This window comes from Ambystoma mexicanum, chromosome 5p (genome assembly GCF_040938575.1).
Source record: "Ambystoma mexicanum isolate Mex_15411 chromosome 5p, UKY_AmexF1_1, whole genome shotgun sequence".
NCBI lineage: Eukaryota > Metazoa > Chordata > Amphibia > Caudata > Ambystomatidae > Ambystoma > Ambystoma mexicanum.
Window position 1 is genome coordinate 406,175,511 of NC_090930.1, and position 21,188 is coordinate 406,196,698.

General features: G+C 51.2%; 1 protein-coding gene across 4 annotated transcripts in view; it reads left to right on the forward strand.

Annotated features, from left to right (window-relative positions):
• Window positions 1-21,188, forward strand: part of ARHGEF6 (Rac/Cdc42 guanine nucleotide exchange factor 6) — a 3,277,165-nt gene that overhangs the window by 2,912,485 nt on the left and 343,492 nt on the right. For all 4 annotated transcript variants that reach the window (XM_069612789.1, XM_069612790.1, XM_069612791.1 and 1 more), the window contains one exon: window positions 12,903-13,014. In XM_069612789.1, coding sequence (XP_069468890.1) covers window positions 12,903-13,014 — 112 coding nt within the window. The remainder of the gene's footprint in view (window positions 1-12,902; window positions 13,015-21,188) is intronic.

The following is a 21,188-nucleotide window of genomic DNA, read 5'->3' on the forward strand; positions in this document are numbered from 1 at the left end:
GGATTGGGACCTCCCTGAAGACGTGATGGAGGTGTTGCTTTCGGCCAGAAGGCCCGCAACAATGTCCCTGTACCGTTGCCGTTGGCGAAAGTTCTGCGACTGGTGCAGGCTTAAGAATGTGGATCCTTTTGCATGTGACATTCCTATGGTTCTGTCTTTTTTGCATTCTTTAGCCCACAGGGGCTTGCAAGTGGGTACTGTTAAAGGTTACCTGGCGGCGCTGTCCATATTTAAGCGCTCGTCTGAAGAGTGTTCTTATTTTAAAATTACTTTAATTTCTGAAAGGGCTCACTAATGTGTTCCCTCCGTCACCTTTCCAGGTGCCCGGTTGGGATTTGAACCTTGTCCTCAAGTTTCTGATGGGTGCTCCGTTTGAGCCTTTGCATTCATGCCCTTTGAGACTGTTAACTCTTAAAACTGTATTTTTGGTTGCGGTCACTTCCTCTCGCAGAGTGAGTGAGTTATAGGCACTTTCAGTTAAGCCACCATTCACTGTATTTCAGAAGGACAGGGTTGTCCTTAGAGTTTGTCCTTCCTTTCTTCGGAAGGTGGTGTCGGAATTTCATTTAGGCCAGAAGGTTGTTCTTCCGGCATTTCATCCTCCTCCACATCCTGGTAAGGATGAGGAGAGGCTCCATAGGCTCGATCCTAGGAGAGCTTTACGCTTTTATATTTCACGCATGTCCCGGGTCAGAGTGCACGATGAACTCTTCATTGGTTACGCTGGAAAGCGTTTGGGACAAGCTGTGACTAAGCAGACTTTGTCTCACTGGATTATTCTGGCTATTTCTGAGTGTTATCGCTTGGCCCGTAAGGACCGACCGGTAGGCTTGCAGGCCCATTCTACTAGGGGTATGGCTGCCTCTACTGCCCTACAGAGGGGTGTTCCTATTCGTAACATCTGTGACGCAGCCACCTGGGCTTCGGTCCATACTTTTGTATGTCACTACTCCCTCGATTCCATCCGTGGGCAGGATCTGGCCTTTGGCAAGGCAGTCCTTTGCTCCGCAATTTGATTGGGCATTCTAAATTTCTTGTTCTAAATTCTTTTCCCACCTCCTTGCATTGGTACTGCTTTGGGAGTCTGTCATAGATATGGAATACGTCGGAGGACCCAATCCCCTTGAAGAACAAGTTACTCTCTTACCGGGTAACGTTCTTTCGATGGGATGGTCCGACTACGTATTCCATATCGCTCCCTCTCTGCCTTCCCCGCTACAGAATTTCTTATGCGATTGCAGCTTACGTTTCCGCAAGGCTTTGTGTGGTCAGATTGGCAGAAGACTGGTGCCACACGTTCGGGGTAAAAAACTACAACTGAGGCTACGGGCGTCGTGCGTCCTACTTATAACATCCAGTGACGTCGGCCGTCGGAGGAGGTCCTCGAGGGCGGCGTATCAACGTCATCGATGCAGGACGCAGACGCCGAAAGATTTTCCGAAACAGCACAGCTGTGGTGATTACTGTCATAAATATGGAATACGTCGTCGGACCATCCCATCGAAAGAACGTTACCAGGTAAGAGAATAACTTGTTCTTCTGAGTCATCTGCCACCAAACCTGGAGATCTTACTGGGGGTGAGGTATGCTCTATGCGTGACGTACAGTTGAATTTGTTCGAGCCTTGCGTTCCGGGACACTTTTTTATGATATCTTTAGGCCCTTTCCCAGAGCCCATCCGACATGGGCTCTCCCAGCTCTTCTTCCCATAGTTGTCTCAGTTGGGTCAATTCCTTCCCCACCTTGGTCCCCAGCAACTCATATATGCGGGAAATCTCATGCCCACCCTCTGAGATATCATATATCCTCTGCATAGTGGCGTCCGGTTGCTCCGTGGGCACCGCTGGTTGCCACTTTGCTCGCACCCTTTTTACAATTCTAGTGTAAGTTATATACTGCCCCTTATGCGCCCCAATATCTTCTATTAGTTTCGGGAACTCCAATGCCTCCCCCTTTTGCCATATGTCTCCCAGGGTGGCCAGGCCTACTGGTTCCCAGTACCTGCCGACCCCCTTTATCAGATGGGGATCCTCTCTGCATAGTGCCACCAGCAGCACCTGCGTGGAGTACGGAACCGGATGTCCCGTTATCTGCCACGCTCTATGCCACACCTCCCAGCCCAGTACTAGAAGCACTGCCGTCTCCCGGACCCTTGGTTTGGACAGCCACACCACTTCTCTGAGGAAGAAGGGAGCCGGTTCCCCACACAGCAGCCTAGTTTCTGCCGTCTCATCATCAGATAGCCACCTCGCTACATACTGCAGCTGTCCTGCCAGGTAATACAGTTCAAAGTTCGGCAGGTTTATCCCCCCCTCATCACACGAGTTTTGCAATTTCCAAAGGGCCACCCTGTTCCTGGAGTTGTTCCAAATGAAGCCCCAGCACAAGCTGTGGAGACTAGCGAAAAAACGCCTCGGGATTATATGCGGGATGTTAACAAAAAAATGCAACAATCTAGGCAAGACTACCATTTTGAGCAGAGCAGCTCTCCCCATCATAGCCAGGGGTAGCCTGGACCAAAATCCCATGCTATTTTTGATTCCTGCCACTCCCTTTACCGTATTATGTGCATGTTCTTCTCCTGCCGTATGGTATATGTCGATTCCGAGGTATCGGAGTGACTTGGTGCACTAGGGTATTGGCAATATTGGCAAGCTCTCGGGCCGTACATGCCTGTACCTCCCCAGGGGGAACACACTAGACTACTTGGGGTTAACCGCTATGCCGGAGAGGGCCGCAAATTGCTCCATCACATCCAGAATGTACTGCATGTTCTCTTCAGGGTAGCGCAAATACAACAGTATGTCGTCAGCATATAAGGAAACAAGATGCATGCCCCCCGCAGTGCGGATGCCTATCTCCTCGTATTGCTGTCTTAGACAGATGGCCAGTGGGTCCAGTGCTAGTATGTATAACATGGACGACCATGGGCAGCCCTGTCTGGTACCCCTGCTTAGCTGCCATTTATCCGAAATGATAGCACCCGTTTTAACTCTAGCAATCGGGGAGCTGTATAACATTTTCACCCACCTGAGGGACCCCGGTCCTATTCCATAGCCCTCTAAGGTCACAGTCAGCCAGGGCCATCTAACTGAATCAAAGGCCTTAACCGCGTCTAATGAGACTATAGCTAATTCCCCTGGGTCTTCTTTTATTTGGTCGATGATGTGGTGCAGTCTCCTGAGGTTATCAGTTATGTTCCTGCCCGGGATATAGCCCGTTTGGTCAGTGCGTATCAGTTTACCAATAACAGCCTTTAGTCTATTCGCTAGCACAGCAGTGAGGATTTTACTGTCCTGGTTGAGCATCGAAAGGGGTCTGTACGACCCACAGTTCGTGCTAGGCTTGGCTGGCTTCAAAAGCGGAATAATCACTGCCTCCCGTAGGGACTGTGGTAGCCTGCCTTGCTCGTACGACACTTTCAGCATGGCCAGCAGCGGGGGAAGCAGCTCCGGTTTTTAAGCTTTGTAGAATTCGCTCGGAAGCCCATCCGACCCAGGGGCCCTACAGTTGGGCAAGTGCTGAACCACCAGCTCGAGTTCTTCCATTGTAATAGGGGCATCCAGGTCTGCACCTTCTGCATCGTCTAGGGTGGGTAGGCCCACGTCCTCCAGCCTTTCCTGGATTGTGTGGTCTCTCGAACCGCCTGGGTCCTCAGAGGTGTTTGTAATATCTCAGGAACTCTTCGTTCACCCCCTGGTCTGCCCTCCTTCCCCTTCAATTTCCCTGATCACCGATCGCGGCGTCTCGCTCTTGTATAGCCAGGCCAGCAACCTGCCCGACTTATCTCCCCCGCATGCTGTCTTTCCACGTATTTCTTGGGTATTACCCAAATTGTTCGTTTACAATTGTTTGAATAAACAATTGACCGAATTTAAAGGGTCACAATTGACCTTTTCACAATTGACCGTATATATATATATATATATATATATATATATATATATATATATATATATATATATATATATATATATATATATATATATATATATATATATATATATATATATATATATATATATATAGGGGTTTTGGGGGGTTTGGCTTTGGGTTGGGGGTTGTGAGGAGCTTCCCCCCACATATATGTTACAATTGACCTTCACAATTCAGTCAATTGTGAAAAGGTCAATTGTAATTCGAACAGTTATAAAAAGATCAATTCGTATACAACCATTTCTTGTAGCTTATATTACAGAGCCTATCCCAGCATTCCCCGCTAGCTTGTTGTAGCTGCCTTATCTTATCTCTATCATCGTTAGAGGTGCCACCTCTGCGTGTCATCTCCTCCAGCTCTTCTTCAATTCCCTTCAACTCCAGCTCTAGGCCCCCTTCGGAGCCCTCTAAATTTCGATATGGCTACCCCCCGCAAAACCACCTTAAACGCCTCCCACACGTTTTTCATGGAGCTAACGCTGCCCGTATTGATCTCAAAGTACACAATGATCGCCTCTCTTAAATCCTCCCGGAATCCCGGGTCCTGCAGAGCCTCGGCCCTGAGCCTCCAGGTGGGGATCCGCGCCCTGGGGTGCTGGTGTCGCCACTCCAGGACCAGTGGGGAGTGGTCCGAGGGCACCCTGGCTTTATATTCCGCGCCTTCAATCTCTTCTGCCAGCTTCGTGGAGGTGAACACGTAGTCCAGTCTCGTGTGAAGGTTGTGCGGTGCCGTATAGTGCGAGTATTGCCTATCTACAAGATGCAGCAGTCTCCAGACGTCGGCTAAGTCAAAGTCTCTCAGAAGGGCCTGTAGCACCCTTGCTGCTGGGGTGGGTTTATCTATTTTACCATCCGATCTGTCTACCTTAGGATTAAGCACGCAGTTAAAGTCTCCGCCCCATAGGATCCCGGCACCCAGCAGGGGGCTAATTTTACTATATAGCGTCCTAAAGTAAGCCGCTGTGTCCTGGTTTGGGGCGTACAAATTCACAATACACACTTCCCGGTTTTCCAATATCACTTTCATAATGAGCAGTCTGCCGTCTGGGTCCGCTGTGACCTGGAGCAGCTGAAATGGTACATGCGGTGCCACCCAGGTAATAACACCTCTAGCATAGGCTGAATATGTGGCTCCCTCCATGCACCCCCTCCATTTCTTCTTGGCCACCTCTAGTTTCTCCCTAGTGAGGTGGGTCTCCTGTAACAACGCTATATCGATCCTCATCCTTTTCAAATACATCATCACCCTGTTTTGTTTCAGATAGCTGTTTCGGCCCCTGACGTTCCTGGTGACCACTCTAAGGCACCCTGGCGCCATAACTACAGTGTCCCGCCCTCCTTCTCCACCTATTATTCCGCCTGTTAAGATTCACGTTTTGGCTAGTTACCCTTTCCCTCCCATTCAACCCCCCCCCCCAGCCACATCCCAACTCCCGGTTCCCCAACTTCAAACCACTGCACACCCCTGCAGCCCTCCCCACTCCCCCCCCCAACCTCGACCCCAACCTCAACAAATGCCCAGCTCCATCCCTGGATCTCAGGCCCCCCCGCGTTTAGCTCTGCCCTAGAGACCCAAGCCCAGAGTGCAGCAGGGTGTCACCGGACTGCCAGTGACCTAACTAAACTTCTCGTCATGGGGTTATGAGGTCAGGCTCCGTGGAGCTCCCCTGTTAATATCAAAGTTTCCAGTGCACCCGGATCGTATTTATAACTGTGGCTCCAGGCATGCTCCCCCGCCAGTTATATACAATGCTATATTCAAGTCCCATTGTCACAAGCTACAGCACCCAGGAAGCTCCAGATGCATGTTACTTATCTTCACCTTTGTTTTCCTAGATATCCGATTCCTGGGGACAGCTCTGCGCGTCCTCAGGAGTGTAGAAAAACAAAGTTCTGCTCTTGTGGAATACCTTCAGTTTAGCTGGGTAGAGCAGCATGTACCTGTGGCTGGCTTCTCGCAATCTTCTTTTCACTGACCCAAAGTTCATACGGTTGCGCTGTACCTGCAAGGTATAGTCCGGGTATGCCGCTATGTATGCGGCCCCCCTTTGTATCGTGCCTCCCTTCCGAAAGTGCTTGAGGATTTTTCTTGGTAATTTAGGATCTTGGTGATCACCAGCCTAGGGGATTCCCCGGCGGCGGCTTCCTCATCAGGGCCCTGTGCGACCTCTCTACGGAGAACCCCTGGGATAGGGCACCCCCAGGTATCGCCTGCAGTAGCATGAACTCAATGAATTCGGTAGGGTTGGTTCCCTCAGCACCTTCCGGCAATCCGACAATGCAAATATTGTTTCTTCGGGCATGTCCCTCCGCCTCCTCTGCCCTGTTCTCCAGGTTGCCCACACTTTGCACTAGGGCATGAAGCTCTGATTTATGAGCCACGCAGGCCGCCGTGTTCGGGGCAACCTCTTTTTCTAGGGCCCCGTGTGCTCAGTTAATGACCTTACGTCTTGCCGGAGAAGGTTTACGTCCTCCTGCACTGCTCCTACCTTGAGCTCAAGTGCGGCTTTCAGTTCATCCATTGCTAGGCCCAGTTTGGTCTATCAGGCCACCTTCAGGTCTGCGATCGCCTCTAGTACCTCCTGATTGCCCATAGGGCCAGGGCCCTCGTTGGGGGTCTTGTCTTTCTTCCTGGCCCCTTCAGCGCTTGGTGGCGTTCTAGCAAAATCGTCCAGTGTGGGCTGCTTGCCTTTCTGTCTGAGGACTTTATTAGACATCTTGATGCGTCGGGGACGAGTGGGCTGAATCCACAGCGTGCGGCTCCCTTTTCGTCTTTTCAAGTGTGCTAAGTTACCCAGAGTGTCAGGGCCCAGCCCGATCGTATCCGGGGTATGCCGCCCCACTTATCTCACTTCCAGAATGGGCTGTGTCCTCCCACGTACACCTGTGGTTGCAATCCCTCTTTACAAGACCCAGGCTCCTGCCCTGGTCGGTCCCCCGGTGTCAGTGTGGCCCACCGGACCCGTATGCTGCCCCCCGTGTATATTGTAGGTGCCCCAGCAAGTTTCTCCTCACCGGGACCAAGTCGTGGTGGCCTGTGGATCTGTCTCATTTACGTAGCTGCTTATGTGGGGGCTCCGGCCCCAGGTGGCCGTATCCGGCAAATCTTGCCGGACTGAGCGTTCTTTACTCACGGCTCCGCCAGCCCCGGGGCACCCCACATCCATCGCCTGGTCTGGGCACTCAAGCGTCCTCTCCTCTGCCTGCGCCGGCGGCCGCTCGGTCAGTGCAGGAGTCGTACCCCGCTGGGGGCTTATGCCCACACGAATGTCCGTGTCCGGGTGCACATTCCTGCGCTCAAACCGGGTGCATCACAGGGAGCTGGCTATGCGCTGCCCGCAGGGCACTCCTGTTGTCTGCAAGATCCCGTGGGGATCTCCTCTCCAGGCCCTACCGCACTTTCACCGACTGGTTTCCAAGAGTGTCGGGATTGTGCAAGGCCGATCCTAGCCCCTGTATGTTCTGTTCACTGTGGGGCCCGTAGCAGCAGTGCGAGGGATGCTCTGGTATTTCCTGATGCTCGTCCGGATCTCGGTGCGGGCCGGCGCTCCTCCAGGGCCCCCCGATCCAGCAGCAGGGTTCCGGGCACTCGGCGCCAGCTGGTTCGCCCGCCGCATCCGCCGGCAGCAGCGCATCTAGAGGCGTCTGTCCCAGCCCTGTGCAGCGTCTCGCGGTCCGAGTTGACGGGGACTCTTGTCCCTCCTGTGTCCGTTGCAGGCTACGATGTATGCCCCTTATTCCTGCAGGCCCCTCCACTGGCTGGGTCTGCTAGTTAGCATTCGGGCTGGGCATTGCTTGTCCCATACGGCAGCAGCGGGCTTGAACACCGCCGCTCCAGCCAGTGTTCTCGGTGCGGCACTGCGGTCAGTTTATGACCCTTTGTCCCCATCCGCCATCTTGCCAGTATCTCAGCCGTGGGCACCCCGCTTCTCGTCTCTGGCCGAAACTTCCCGCTCCGGCTACCAAACGGGCCCTTCCAGCGCTCGGAGCATGCACCAGATATTCATGCACCCATGGCTATATTGCCAGCGTGCATTGTCTGCTGGAAACTTCGTTTTTTCAGAGGATCAATGTCAGATCTTTGGGAGCTCCTCACGGACACATCCTCTCACGCTGCCATTTAGCCACGCCCCTGTTTGAAGAAGTTATGTGAAAACTGTGTTTGAATCTTTTTTTTTTAATTTCTTTTATTGATTTTATGCAAACAAAACAATGAAAACCAAACAAGCAGCATATTCATAATAGTTCAGTTACACATCAAGTTATCGTAGTCACTGCTCCCATTATTCCTCCCTCCCCCCGTGAGCCTATTTGTCAATCTCTTTCAATGTTTGGCACATGTGGCCGGGTTTCGTTCTCTTCGGAGTCCGTTGGATTTAATATTACTCCAAACAATTCTGTTATTAGCGTTTTCCAGGCCAATAGGGTGCCCACCGTGTTTGATTCTAACAAATGTTGAGAGACTTTGCCATCTCGGCGAGGCCCGGAATTGAGGCAAAGCAAGGCTGAAGAGAGCCTGAGAAGATTGTGCGACATAGCAAACGCTAAAGAATAAAGCTAGGGGCAGGGAACCCTGAGAAAGTAAATTGAACCGGTTTAAGCCCAAGCGAGGGGAACCAAGAAAGAAGTTGCAAGTGAGAGGCTGGGCCCAGTTGAGGGGGCCTATAGAGACTCAAAAATACACTTATCTTTGGAACATTTGTGTTCGTGCTGAAAAGCTTGGAACTTTTGTGTTCGTGCTGAGAAGCTTGGAACTTTTGTGTTGGTGCTGTAAAAAGCAGGGGATTGACCTGGACTTGGGGGGGAAAGGGAGACCCGAGAGGTCAAAACCCTGAACTTTGAGACGGAGTACGTGAATGCCAACCAGGCTCTGGAAGACCAAGCCAGCTACCCCAGGTGTACTCGCATAGCAGAGTATGTCCCTATGTCAAATGCACCACCATACCCACATTCTATACAAGTGAGCAATAATCCTTATATGCAATTCTGACATCATTTTGTTTGCCACGGATTTTACATTTGCATTACATTTCCCTATTTCACTTGTATGGTATAAGAGTGAGGGCAGGCAATAGGTTTTCTAGTTTAATTGTTGTTTTGAACCTACGACGGACTAGGACTGTTTTCTTTTCATTTAGATGGTAGAGTGTGCTCCCATCTTTAGTGTTGGGGCAAGACAGGAGTTCTTTCAACACCCTTTTGAACTAAATAAAACTGGTGATTTGTATCTTTTGTGCCCTCGTTCTCCTTGTGACACCATGCCTGCCTCACACAGGTCATCAAGATAATTCTGAGTGAGTGGTTGTAAGGTTTATGTGTGAAACCTTTTCCACTGGTTCCATCCCTGGCAGTTAAAGATGTACGTCTGTGTGGTGGGTGCCATTGAGGTTCTCCCCTGAGGCACTGGTCCCCTTTAGGGCCCAGCTCCCCTATACAATGCCATCTGCCTATGTCAACTTAATAAATGGAACTTGGATGAAGGTACAAGCTGCCCCCAGTCATCTTTAAATATAACACTATTCCATTGTCTGTGGTTTCAATTCTATGGAAACATGTCAGACCTTTTGTGGGTCTCGGGCAATGTGCCTCAGGGCCTCGTATGGTGGACCCTGAGAGACAATCTATTGAAGGGAGTGTTGCTCCAGCAACCATGGGCCCAACTGAGACCGCTCCAGGAGGAGTACTTTAAAGGGTGGAATGCTTGCTTGCAAGATCTGATGGTGAGGTGACTATGGCGCCCTTCTGAGTCTGGGAAACAAGTCAACTTGCTAGAATTGACAGCTATCAGGCTGGCCCTGGTTGCCTTGCTCACCTCTATGCAGGCCAAGTTTGTGCTTGCCATGAAGGACAACACAGTGCCATGGCTTATGTTAACAAGCCAGGTGGTCTAGGGTCCTGGCCTCATCACAAAGAAGTAATGCCACTGTGGTTCTGGGCTCTGGAGAACAAGATACTTCTGACAGCGACCTATCTGGCGGGGTTGGAAAATGTCAAAGCGGATGACTTGAGCAGGCAAACCTTGGACTCCCACCAGTGGGAGCTATGTCAGGACGTTCTGGAGGAGATCTTCTAATTCTTGGGAACTCCTCCAGTGGGAACATGAAGTACGAGTTGTTCTACTCCAGGGAACATATTCTCCCTGGTGCCACCTGTCAAGACCGAACCTGCTCTACCAGTCAGAATTTAGTGTTGGTTTTCTTGTTGAGAATCAAATTCAAAGCGCACTGTATCGCCCACAGTGCCTTGCACAGACAAGATGCTGAATTCCTCCAGGACAAGATTAGCCGGTACCGCCCAAGTAGGCATCTAAGATCCAGCAACGACCTTCAAATAGAGGCAAAACATTATTAAAAAAAAGGAAATTCTGCAGAACAGCTTCTCGCATCTTATTTCTAACCTCTGGAACATCATGACCGAAGAAATTAGAACCACAGAAGACCACATCACCTTCGGGAAATGACTCAAAACCTGACCATTCAACAGACTGACAACCGCGAAGGACACCGGCAGCAATAACATCACAGACAAACAGGTAGAGTGGAGGCGAGATGGACTGACGAACTACAACCAAGAACCTGGCTAGATACCATCAAGCAGCAACCAAAGAGTCACACCAGAGGCTTCAACAAGCAGACAGACTTACTAACCCACTTCCCCTTCCAGCTCTTTCAACATAACCAACGCCACTGCACCAGACCTCAGGCTAGCCACACTACACATAAACAAATCAAGAATCAATTCTATGTTCACACCGATCATCTCTGAGATGCTGGACGCACACCTAGAGTGAACCGCTCCCCATAGTCGATAAACCTGTCAACAACGTAAGTACACACCAAGACACCAGATAGTCTTACAGCTAAGGCCATCCGCGACTCTGGATTCCTTATGGACACCATCTAATCAGTGCGCACAACCCACTAACACCAACACAAACACTATCACACACCCAAGGCACTGAATCTTACCCATACAGTTACAACACACGGGGCCCCCTGCACCAACGACACCAGTTCCTCCTGGTTCTGAACCTATCCTTTCATCCTATCCTCACTAACCTACCCTCACCCCTCTCTTGTAGGTGATATCCATGCGCCATATAAATCAACAAAACATAACATTTGAGTCCATGCATTCATGTTCATTAAGATTGCTCACTCTTACGGTGATCTTCCTGGTAGTCAACCCTTCTTTGATAGGGGTGTGCAAGCTCCAGGCGTTGCCTGTTAAACCTTCCTATTTGGTCATTTCCAAAGAAAAGGCGATGTTGAGAATGAGGCCAAAAGTTCTATTATCCCATATTTTTTTTCTCTGCTGCATCCTTCTAAGGCAGAGGAGCGATTCCATCAGCTAGACCCAGTGCTGTCCCTCAGCTACTATGTCTCTGGAATGAGGGCCATCAGAAAAGATTATCAGCTTTTTGTGGGTTATGCTCGTGTCCATACTGTCATGGCTGTAACCAAACAGACCTTGTCAAGGTGGATTATTCTCTGCATCTTGGACTGCCATCATCTGCTTGGGAAAGAAATGCCTGAGGATCTCTGGGCTCATTCAACCAGAGGGTTGGCTGCCACCTATGCCCTGCAGAGAACGGTTCCTATCTTGGGCCTTTACCAAGTGGTGCTGTTCGCCTACCAAGGCATTGAGCAGAGCTGCTCTGCACCCTCTGTTTGGCGAAAAAGTTTCCGAAGGACAGTTGCACTCAAGATAGAATATCATAGATGAGAAATCAGTGGGAGGAACATCCATGAGCAAGAACATTATCAAGAGATAAGTAATGTGTTCTTTTCCGTTTCTGTACAAGCAGCCATCCACCACCACCACCAATGTTGCTCAAGTGAGATAATAAATAAGTGGAAGCTAGGGTCAAGAGGCACTGATGGGCGATGTTCAATGGAGGTTACCTGTGAATATTTCCAGGTTACTGGTTTGATCCATGATTTTTTTTATTTCCACTTAGCAGCCATGTCAAGCAGGCAAATTGGTATTTAATGTTGTATGTAATACCTACTTTGATAACAGTTCCTCACTAGTGGAATGAGAAAATGAGCTAAATCTGGTGACAGATTTTACAAAGTGAAGCATGCACATTTGGACATAAATTAAACATTCCAGCAAAATGTCTCGGCTATCCTTTATGTTCCAACATTGCATCCTCGATTTTACTTAAAAATCGGTAACTTAATTCTTTCACTTATATGCTAGGACGAGTCTCCCAATATGTAGTCACGGGGGTGCTATTGTCGTGAGGGAGAATTGTAATCTGTAATGCAAGATGAGCTTGAGTCATAAATGCATGCATTGTATTTTCGGTTATATGTGATTATACTGATGTCAGAACACCAAATTGGATATTTAACGAGACTGCAATAACTGTCAAAAAAACATCAAGATACCCTTTTCCCTCTGAGCACAATATCTATATGCAATCCAGATCTATAGTGTCAGAGAGCCATCTAGTGGCCCTTTCACTCATTCGAATACAGTTTTTATGTTTGTAATATGTTATTCCACTAACCAAAAATACACTCTAGCTACAATAGCCTAACAAATACCTTTCAACTGGGGACTCCCCCAGCCCCCTCGAACCCTTTTGGCTCTTCTACCCCTGGAGCCTCTATTTCCCTCTCCCTTTTATATTTTTCTTTACCTTACTCTAATTGTACTTTTTAAAAGTAATAAAACGTACATCTGTAATTCGATATTCCTCCCTGCAATTCGACAGTCGTATTTTATACCCTCATTATTTACAAACATCGATTTTATTTTCTCTGTTTTTTCGAGCAAAAATATCAATGGTCACTGTATTTTCCACTGCATCATCTTACCTTAAAGTTCATTAAACAAACATAGAACAAATATTGTTCCTGGTAGAAGAGAAAAGGGCAAGACAAAATATGACTTAGTTCCATTTATGGAAGCAAAATCACAATTTTTTATAATATCCTATTTCATTTTTTCCACAGCCTGTGTTTTGGGCACGCACAAGGATTCCATCCCACATGTATTACTTCCTGAGGAAGAAAAACTAATTGTAGAAGAAACAAAAAGCAATGGTCAAACTGTAGCAGAGCAAAAGTAAGTAAATACCCTGGTGCTTTACCATTTTGCATCCCAAAGAGATGAAAAGCATGTTTTTATTGCTATGCCGAAACAGCTGGATTGTGTGTTCCCAGTAAGAAGACATTAGCAACTCATGCCATTAATTAAGGATTTACAATGATTACATTATTTTATCTATTGTATTGATATGTATTGCATTTAGGTGCAAAAAGTCAACACTCACAATCTCATTCATGTAAGGAACTGGTGACAATGTCTCCACAGTGAACTAATGCAATTGGTTCCTCCCTCTATCTTCCCTTCTAAGCACTTTCTTTTTTTCCCTCAACTTCTGTTTAAGTTTAAAAGATTAACAAAGATGGCATTGGGTTAAAAGGCTTTACAATAAAAGTGGGGACCCGGATATGTGCCTCCCTACACCGGAATTACAACAATCGAAAAAATAGGAAACAAAAAGCTACTTAGGGGGTACTTGAAACATTTGTTACCTGTTCTTATCTTAAATGGTTAATAATTAAATCTATAGAATTGTAAAAAGATGTAGAGAAGCACACCTTTTAATGTTTGCAAGTTCTTACAGTTAGTATTTCAATAGGTAGGAAATCTTGTGTTATTTAGGTGCCACAGAGTTCAATCCTGGGCTACAGGATCACCTTAAGTAGAACAATGTGTGGGGTCACTCCAGAAAATGACCAATACTCTGTGCACACTTTTGGGCATCTAACAATGCAAAAACATACTAATTTTGGTAAACATTTTCAACATAAGCAGTTTATTCTATATTCAGAAAAGCAAAAATAAAGTATAATGTTTGTTCACATTTATTAGTTCCTGAACTCTATATCAAAAAATCATTAGATTTCACACAATTTCTAATTCTTCTTAGTAACTGTTTTGAATCTACGAGTTCATATGCTGAGTGTCTCTTAGTAATCTTGGATAGATTTGTTTGCTATTTTTCACTTTGTTGCTGCACTAATCCATTTTTACAAGATTTGTTACATAAACCATAATTGGTGGTTTTCTTTTTGTATTGAACCTTGTATTCACAACGCGTTTCGAGCCAATCACGCCCTTCCTTTGGTTGACGCGTGGCCAAAGGAAGCAGTAGCAGCAGGGGAATGGGGCTCTGGAATAGAGTAACCAGAGGAGTCCTGGAGTGTGGCACTAGGGGCAAACGCACCGTACGAGTGCAAAGAGGAAGATAAATAGAAGCCAGAACCTGCTGAGGGCAGCTGCATGTTTCTATTATTATTATTATTATTATTATTATTATTATTATTATTATTATTATTATTCTCCTCCATTATGGGGTCTGGCATGGATTCACATGCTTATAAATTTTCACTGTTATCAGGCTGGGAATCCTCAGTAAAAGAAAAAACATTTTCACTTTAGCTTGAAAACTGTATTTCTCCACTAACCCAATCACTGTCCTCTGGGTCATACGGCCCCCGTCCAATGACAGTCCTCTCTCTAAGCTCCACCCATGGAGGCCACCTTCTCCAGCATGGGGTCTGGCATGGATTCACATGCTCATGAATATTCCCCGTCGTCAGGCTGGGAATCCTCGGTAAAGAAAAAACCAGTATCAGTTTCGTTTCTGATCTGTCTTTCGTAGTAATAACCAATCACTGGTCTCTGCGTCATACTGACCACAGCCAATGACTGCCCTCTACCTAAGCACCGCCTCTGGCAGCCATCTTCAGATTTTTACCGCACGTTCATGTGTTGGGATCCTCGTGCTATTGCTCTCGAGCGTTAGTGCTTTTTTCGCGCTTTTTTCACAAAAAACTTCGATTCTTTCGGTCAAAGAGCCTCAAGCTCCACCGATCCTACATCCGATCAAGGGACCCGTGTCGGATTCATCTGTGCCCCTCAAGGGTGAAGATTTCGTCGAGCTACACTTCGGAGGAATCCAGAAGCTTCTCAGGCCCGGTCTCGGAGATGGCCCAGGAGAAGGGAAGCTCGACGCCCGGAAAGCTGTTCAGGGTCTGCCCTGGATGCCAGCTGCAGAACGTCTTCAAGGAGGACGAACACTCTTTCTGCCTTTACTGCCTTCATGAGGACAAGACGCACGTGGAGAAGGACTGTGCGTTTTGCGGCAACATGTCGGAACGGACCATGAAGGACCGCCATCAACGTCTCGCCAACTGGCTGGAGGGTAAGAGCCCGTCTGGCGAGAAGAAGAAGAAATCCGAGCGGTCTTCTAAGACCTTTGAGGGCGCCCCGGCGACGGGGGCCCAACATAAGGCCAAGCACCGCGAGTCCGCTGGCACCGGGAGCGCCGAACGGTCGGGCTCTATGGGCGCCAGGCAGGGCGCACCCTCCCCGGCACCATCAACCACGAGCCAACGCTCTGGGTCGGGTAAGAGGAAGGCCGAGCACCCGGCGAAGCTCCTGGAGAGGCCCCGGTCGAGCTCTAAGGCAGAGGAGGAGCGTGGCAGTGCCCCCTCCCTCAAGGATAAGGCGGTGAGCGCACCTAAGGTGGTGAAGGCCTTGATCCATCCGACCAAGCCCTCTATCGAAACAGTCGCGTCGGCCCTGGCTCAGCCTGTGGTGGCTGCACCAGTGGTGGCGACCTCAGGGCCCAGAATCTCCCTGCCTCCTCGGAGGGAGTCTTCCTTTGTGCCCATCGATAGGACCCCCGTGAAACCCTCCGTGGGGAAGAAGAAGGGGGGGCAGGGCGTCGTCAGAGATTTGGCCTCAACCTCAGAAGAGGAGCTGATCAAGGTCTTAAGCCACGGCCTAGGCGTGGAAGAAGGCCAGCCCGTCGGAATGGACCCCGACGCAGGTGACGACGACAACGACATCGTCGAGGATACCGACGGGGCCCCTGCTCGCCCGTCGGATTCCCCTCTGCCAGCGCCGCAAGACAACTCGGCGGCCATTTTGTTGGCCATACAGTCCTTATGCTCCGAGATAAGGACGAGGCTACCGTTACCGACGGAGGAACCTCTCCCGTCGGGGGATCCAGAACCGGGACCTTCTGGTGTTCCCCCTACCAAGAAAAGAAGGATCCATCCACCACCTCCTTTTCAACCGTCGCGCCCCTTCCAGCCCTCCTCCCCGTCCACCCGAGGGGATGATACAGGGACTGACACGGCAGCGACGGGTACGGACGACGAGGCATACGACGAGGATTTTCCGTCGTCGCCTCCCACCAGGGCTTCTCCGCCCGACGAGATCGGATCTTTCCACTCCATGATCTCCAGGGCTTCCGAGCTTTTCCAACTCTGCCCTGAGGAGAAGAAAAAGGAAGGCTTCCTTTATCAGCGGCGCGAGGCCAAGAGGAAGACGGTCCTCTCAGTGCCTCTGTTGGACGACATTTGGGATGAGGGCCTTTCCCTCCTCAAGAACCCTTCCACGACGCCAGCTAGAAGAGACCGGTACGAGAAAAAGTACCGGGTCCCGGACACGGCCCCCCTGTGCCTCCGGGCGCAGCCTACCCCGGACTCCGTCGTCTCCGCGGCAGCCAGGAAGAAAGCGGGGGGGGGTGCGGCCTCCACATCGACTTCCCCGCCGGACGGCGAGGGAAAGAAATTGGATGCTATGGGACGTAGAGTCATCTCGTCGGCAGCGACGACGATTAAAGCGGCCAACGCCTTGGCTATCGTGGCCCGCTATGACAGGGAGCTCTGGTACAAGATAGCTCCCCTGCTGGATTTTCTGCCGGACGACAAGAGGGCGGAGGCCCTTGAGATCCTGCAGGAAGGTGAGGTGGCCTCGGACCACGCCATCACCGTGGCGACGGACATCGCCGACACCGGGTTCCGCCAGCTGGGCAACGGCGTTTGCCTTCGACGTCGTGGATGGCTCAAAGCTACGGATTTCCGGCAGGACGTCCAGACCAGAGTCCTGGACATGCCCTTCGACGGGAACAACCTGTTTGGGAAGACAGTGGACGATTCCCTTCAGGCCATCAAGCCGGATACTGAGACGGCCCGGGCCCTTGGAGTCCTGCAACGACGGACGCCCTTTCGGAGCGGCGGAGGCAAGGGCGCCTCCAAAGGTTCCGGCGGCGGTTTCGCTTCCTACCGTCAAGCGGCCCGCTCGTCGTCGCAAGAGGCCTACAGAGGACGAGGCAAGTCTAGCGGACCCCGCCGTCGTCGCCAAGGAGGTCAAGGCGGCAAGGGCGCGCCCAAGCAGGATTGAACCGGCCGTGGGGTCGGGCCCCCACCGAAGCACCCCGGTGGGAGGCCGGCTGGCGGGCTTCGTCAGCGTGTGGGAGTCCATCTCCACCGACCGTTGGGTGCTGGACGCCCTGGCCCGGGGCCACGCGCTCGAGTTTCAAAGAAGGTGCCCGCGCGTCCCCCCCGTGGCCAGGAAAGAACTTCACGTCCCTCAACTTCTCCTGGAGGTAAAGGCGATGCTCAGAAAGGGCGCCATCGAACTCGTCCCAAAGAGGCTTCGGGGCTCCGGAGTCTACTCGAGATACTTCCTCGTGAAGAAGAAGACGGGAGGATGGCGCCCCATCCTGGACCTGCGACGTCTGAACAAGTTCATCAAGGCACAGAAGTTCCGGATGGTCACCCTCCAGCACGTCCTGGGTCAGCTGGAGGAAGGAGACTTCCTATCGTCGTTGGATTTGGAGGATGCCTACTTCCACATTCCCATCCTAAAGGGGCACCGCAAATTCCTCAGATTCGTGGTCCAAGGGCGTCATTACCAGTTCAAAGCCCTTCCCTTCGGACTACGGTCGGCACCCAGGGTATTCACCAAGTGCCTCGCACCGGTGGCGGCGCAGCTGCGCCGCGAGGGGATTCACGTCTACCCCTACCTGGACGACTGGCTCATCCGCGCCAAGACGAGGGAGCTCGCCGTGGTCCACACGGCAAGGACCGTCCAACTCCTCACGGACCTGGGATTCTCCGTGAACTACGCCAAATCCCACCTAGTGCCCGCGCAAGTCGCACTGTTTCTGGGAGCCAGGCTCGACACAGTGTCCCTTCTGGCCTCCCCGTCGGAGGAGAGGACCAGGACCATCTTGGGCAAGGTGCAACGGATGTTGGTGGCCGACGCGGCCAAAGTGAGGTCCATCAAGTCCCTCCTCGGGATGATGTCTTCCTGCATCTACCTCATTCCCATGTGCAGGCTCCGGATGCGCCCGTTGCAAGAATTCCTGGATGCGCGCTGGATCCAGACGACGGGCAGCTTCGAGGAAAGGATCAAGCTCGACGAGAGTTTCCGACGAGCGATACGGTGGTGGGGCACCCGCGCGCATTTGACGGCGGGCATGGACTTCCAGACCCCAGCCCACCAGGAGACCGTGACCACGGATGCCTCCCTGGAAGGGTGGGGAGCGCACACCGAAAATCTGCACGCAAGGGGACTCTGGCTCCCGACGGAGAAGTCCCTGCATATCAACGTCCTGGAGCTCCGTGCAGTGTTTTGGGCCCTCAGGTCCTTCCTTCCGTCCCTCAAGGGCAAGGTGGTGAGGATCTTCACCGACAACACCACCACCATGTTTTACATCAGGAAACAGGGCGGAACCAGGTCCCCAGCGCTGTCCAAGGAGGCGCAGGACCTGTGGCATTGGGCCGTTGCCCAAGGGATTTTTCTGGTGCCGTTTCATCTGGCAGGGATAAAAAACACCATCGCCGACTCACTCAGCAGGGAGCTGCGCTCGTGCCACGAGTGGGAACTACGGCAGGATCTGGTGGATCGCCTCTTCCGACGGTGGGGCACACCCCAGATCGACCTGTTCGCGACGGCGACGAACACCAAGTGCCGGAGGTTCGCCAGCAGGTTTCCCCAGACGAGGAGCATGGGCGATGCTTTCTCGTTCCCCTGGGAGGGCCTGTTCCTCTACGCGTTCCCTCCCTTGCCTCTGCTAATCCGGCTCGTCAACCAGCTCAAGAGGTCACGGTGCAGGATGATCCTCGTCGCACCTGCGTGGCCGAGGCAGATATGGTTCCCGGACCTTCTGGACTTGTCAGCGTCCCCGCCGATCAAGCTGCCGGCGGACGCGGATCTACTCTCCAGGGAAGGAGGCGCCATCCTCCACCACGACCCGAAGTCGCTGAACTTGCAGGCCTGGCTCCTGCAGCGCTAGAGTTTGGAGGATACGACATACCGGCCGATTGCAGAGAGGTTCTTGCAAAGGCCAGGGCGTCCTCGACTCTTAAATGCTACGGACACAAATGGAAGAGGTTCTCTGTCTGGTGCCACGCACAGAAGATTAACCCTCTACGGATTACGGCCCCCCAAGTACTGCCGTACCTGCTGACGCTGGCCAAAGCTGGTCTGGCACACGCGTCCATCAAGATTCATCTTGCTCCGATCTCCCGATACACCAGAACCACGGGGCGGACGTCCTTGTGGTCTCATCGTCTGGTGAAAGAGTTCATGAAGGGACTGTTCAGATCGTTCCCGCCGGTGAAGGCTCCGGCCCCGGCGTGGGAGCTCAACGTGGTGCTGACCAAGCTCATGGGACCTCCGTTCGAGCCTCTGCACTCGGCCCCGTTGAAGTTTCTATCGTGGAAAACAGCTTTTCTTGTGGCCATCACCTCCGCACGACGAGTGGGAGAGATCCAGGCCCTTTCCTGCAAGGCCCCGTACTTGACTTTCCACGACACGAGGGTAGTGCTCAGGACGCACCCCTCCTTCATGCCCAAGGTACCGTCGGACTTCCATCTCAACGAACCCTTGGTGTTACCTGTGTTCTTCCCGTCGCCTTCGTCGCCGGCTGAGAGGTCTTTGCACTCGCTGGATCTAGCTAGAGCGCTGAAGTTCTACGTGGACCGCACGAAGGGTTTTCGGAAGACGTCACAACTCTTTGTGAACTTTGGACCTGTCAATCAGGGGAAGGCTCTCTCGAAGGCTTCCATTTCCAGATGGCTCTCCGGCTGTATCATGTACTGTCATCGGTTGGCAAACCGACCGCTGCCTGGCCGTCCGAGAGCCCATTCCACCAGAGCGATCGCAGCTACCACAGCGTTCCTTTCTGGTGTGCCCCTGCTGGACATATGCAGGGCTGCTACGTGGAGGTCGACGCACACCTTCACAAAGTTCTACTGCGTCGATCGGGATTCCAGGGAGGAGTCCAGGGTCGGCCAAGCAGTGCTGCGCAACCTGTTCGCCTGAGGTGAGCCTGGTGAGGAGGTAAGATGCTTAATGTTGAGTTTGATGTAATGCTTAATGTTGAGCCTTTGCCACCTCCCGTGGTTGTGCATGTGTGTACTGCTATGTATTCTTTATTCATGAGCATGTGAATCCATGCCAGACCCCATGCTGGAGAAGGAACAAGTTACTTACCTGTAACTGTTGTTCTCCAGCATGGGTCTGGCATGGATTCACATGCGAACCCTCCCGCCTACCCCTCTGCGGCTCTTCACTTGGTCATACTGCCACTTCACGTGCTTCCAAATCTGAAGATGGCTGCCAGAGGCGGTGCTTAGGTAGAGGGCAGTCATTGTCTGTGGTCAGTATGACGCAGAGACCAGTGATTGGTTATTACTACGAAAGACAGATCAGAAACGAAACTGATACTGGTTTTTTCTTTACCGAGGATTCCCAGCCTGACGACGGGGAATATTCATGAGCATGTGAATCCATGCCAGACCCATGCTGGAGAACAACAGTTACAGGTAAGTAACTTGTTCCTTCAGATTTTTACCCTACGCTTCAATGTTGGGAGTCCTCTTAGTGCTCTCCAAGCTATTTTTCATATTTCAAGTTTTTGCCAAATGTTAGTATCGTTTTTGACCGATTTTTGTCTAATCGTTCAACCAGAGGTCGACTACCGGTAGCGGGGACCCACTGTCGGCGAAGATCACACGACATCGCAGATCTTTCATCGAGTTTCGAGAAGGCCTACTTTGCGCCTTTTCACCATGACTGAGGATGCCTCTTGAAACTCTGCGCTAAATGTGGATTGAGGAACGTGTACATCGAAGATCCACACCATAAATATCTGTATTGCCTGCATCCGGACCATGATGAGGAGGGATGTGAAAAAGAAGGATGGCTACAGCAGGCTGGCAGCGTGGCTCAAATCGGGCAAGGCCTCTGACTCTGCTTCCGGGAATGGTCATGCTTCCCCCAGGACCGGCTGGTCCCATGAACAAACTCCCTCAGAAACGGGATGAGATCCTTTGAGGACGCCCCACTCTTGGAGTTCCAAAAGAAGCCAAGGCTGCACATTGTTGATCCCACTGTGGTCTCCACTGCCGCGGGTCCCAGCCCGG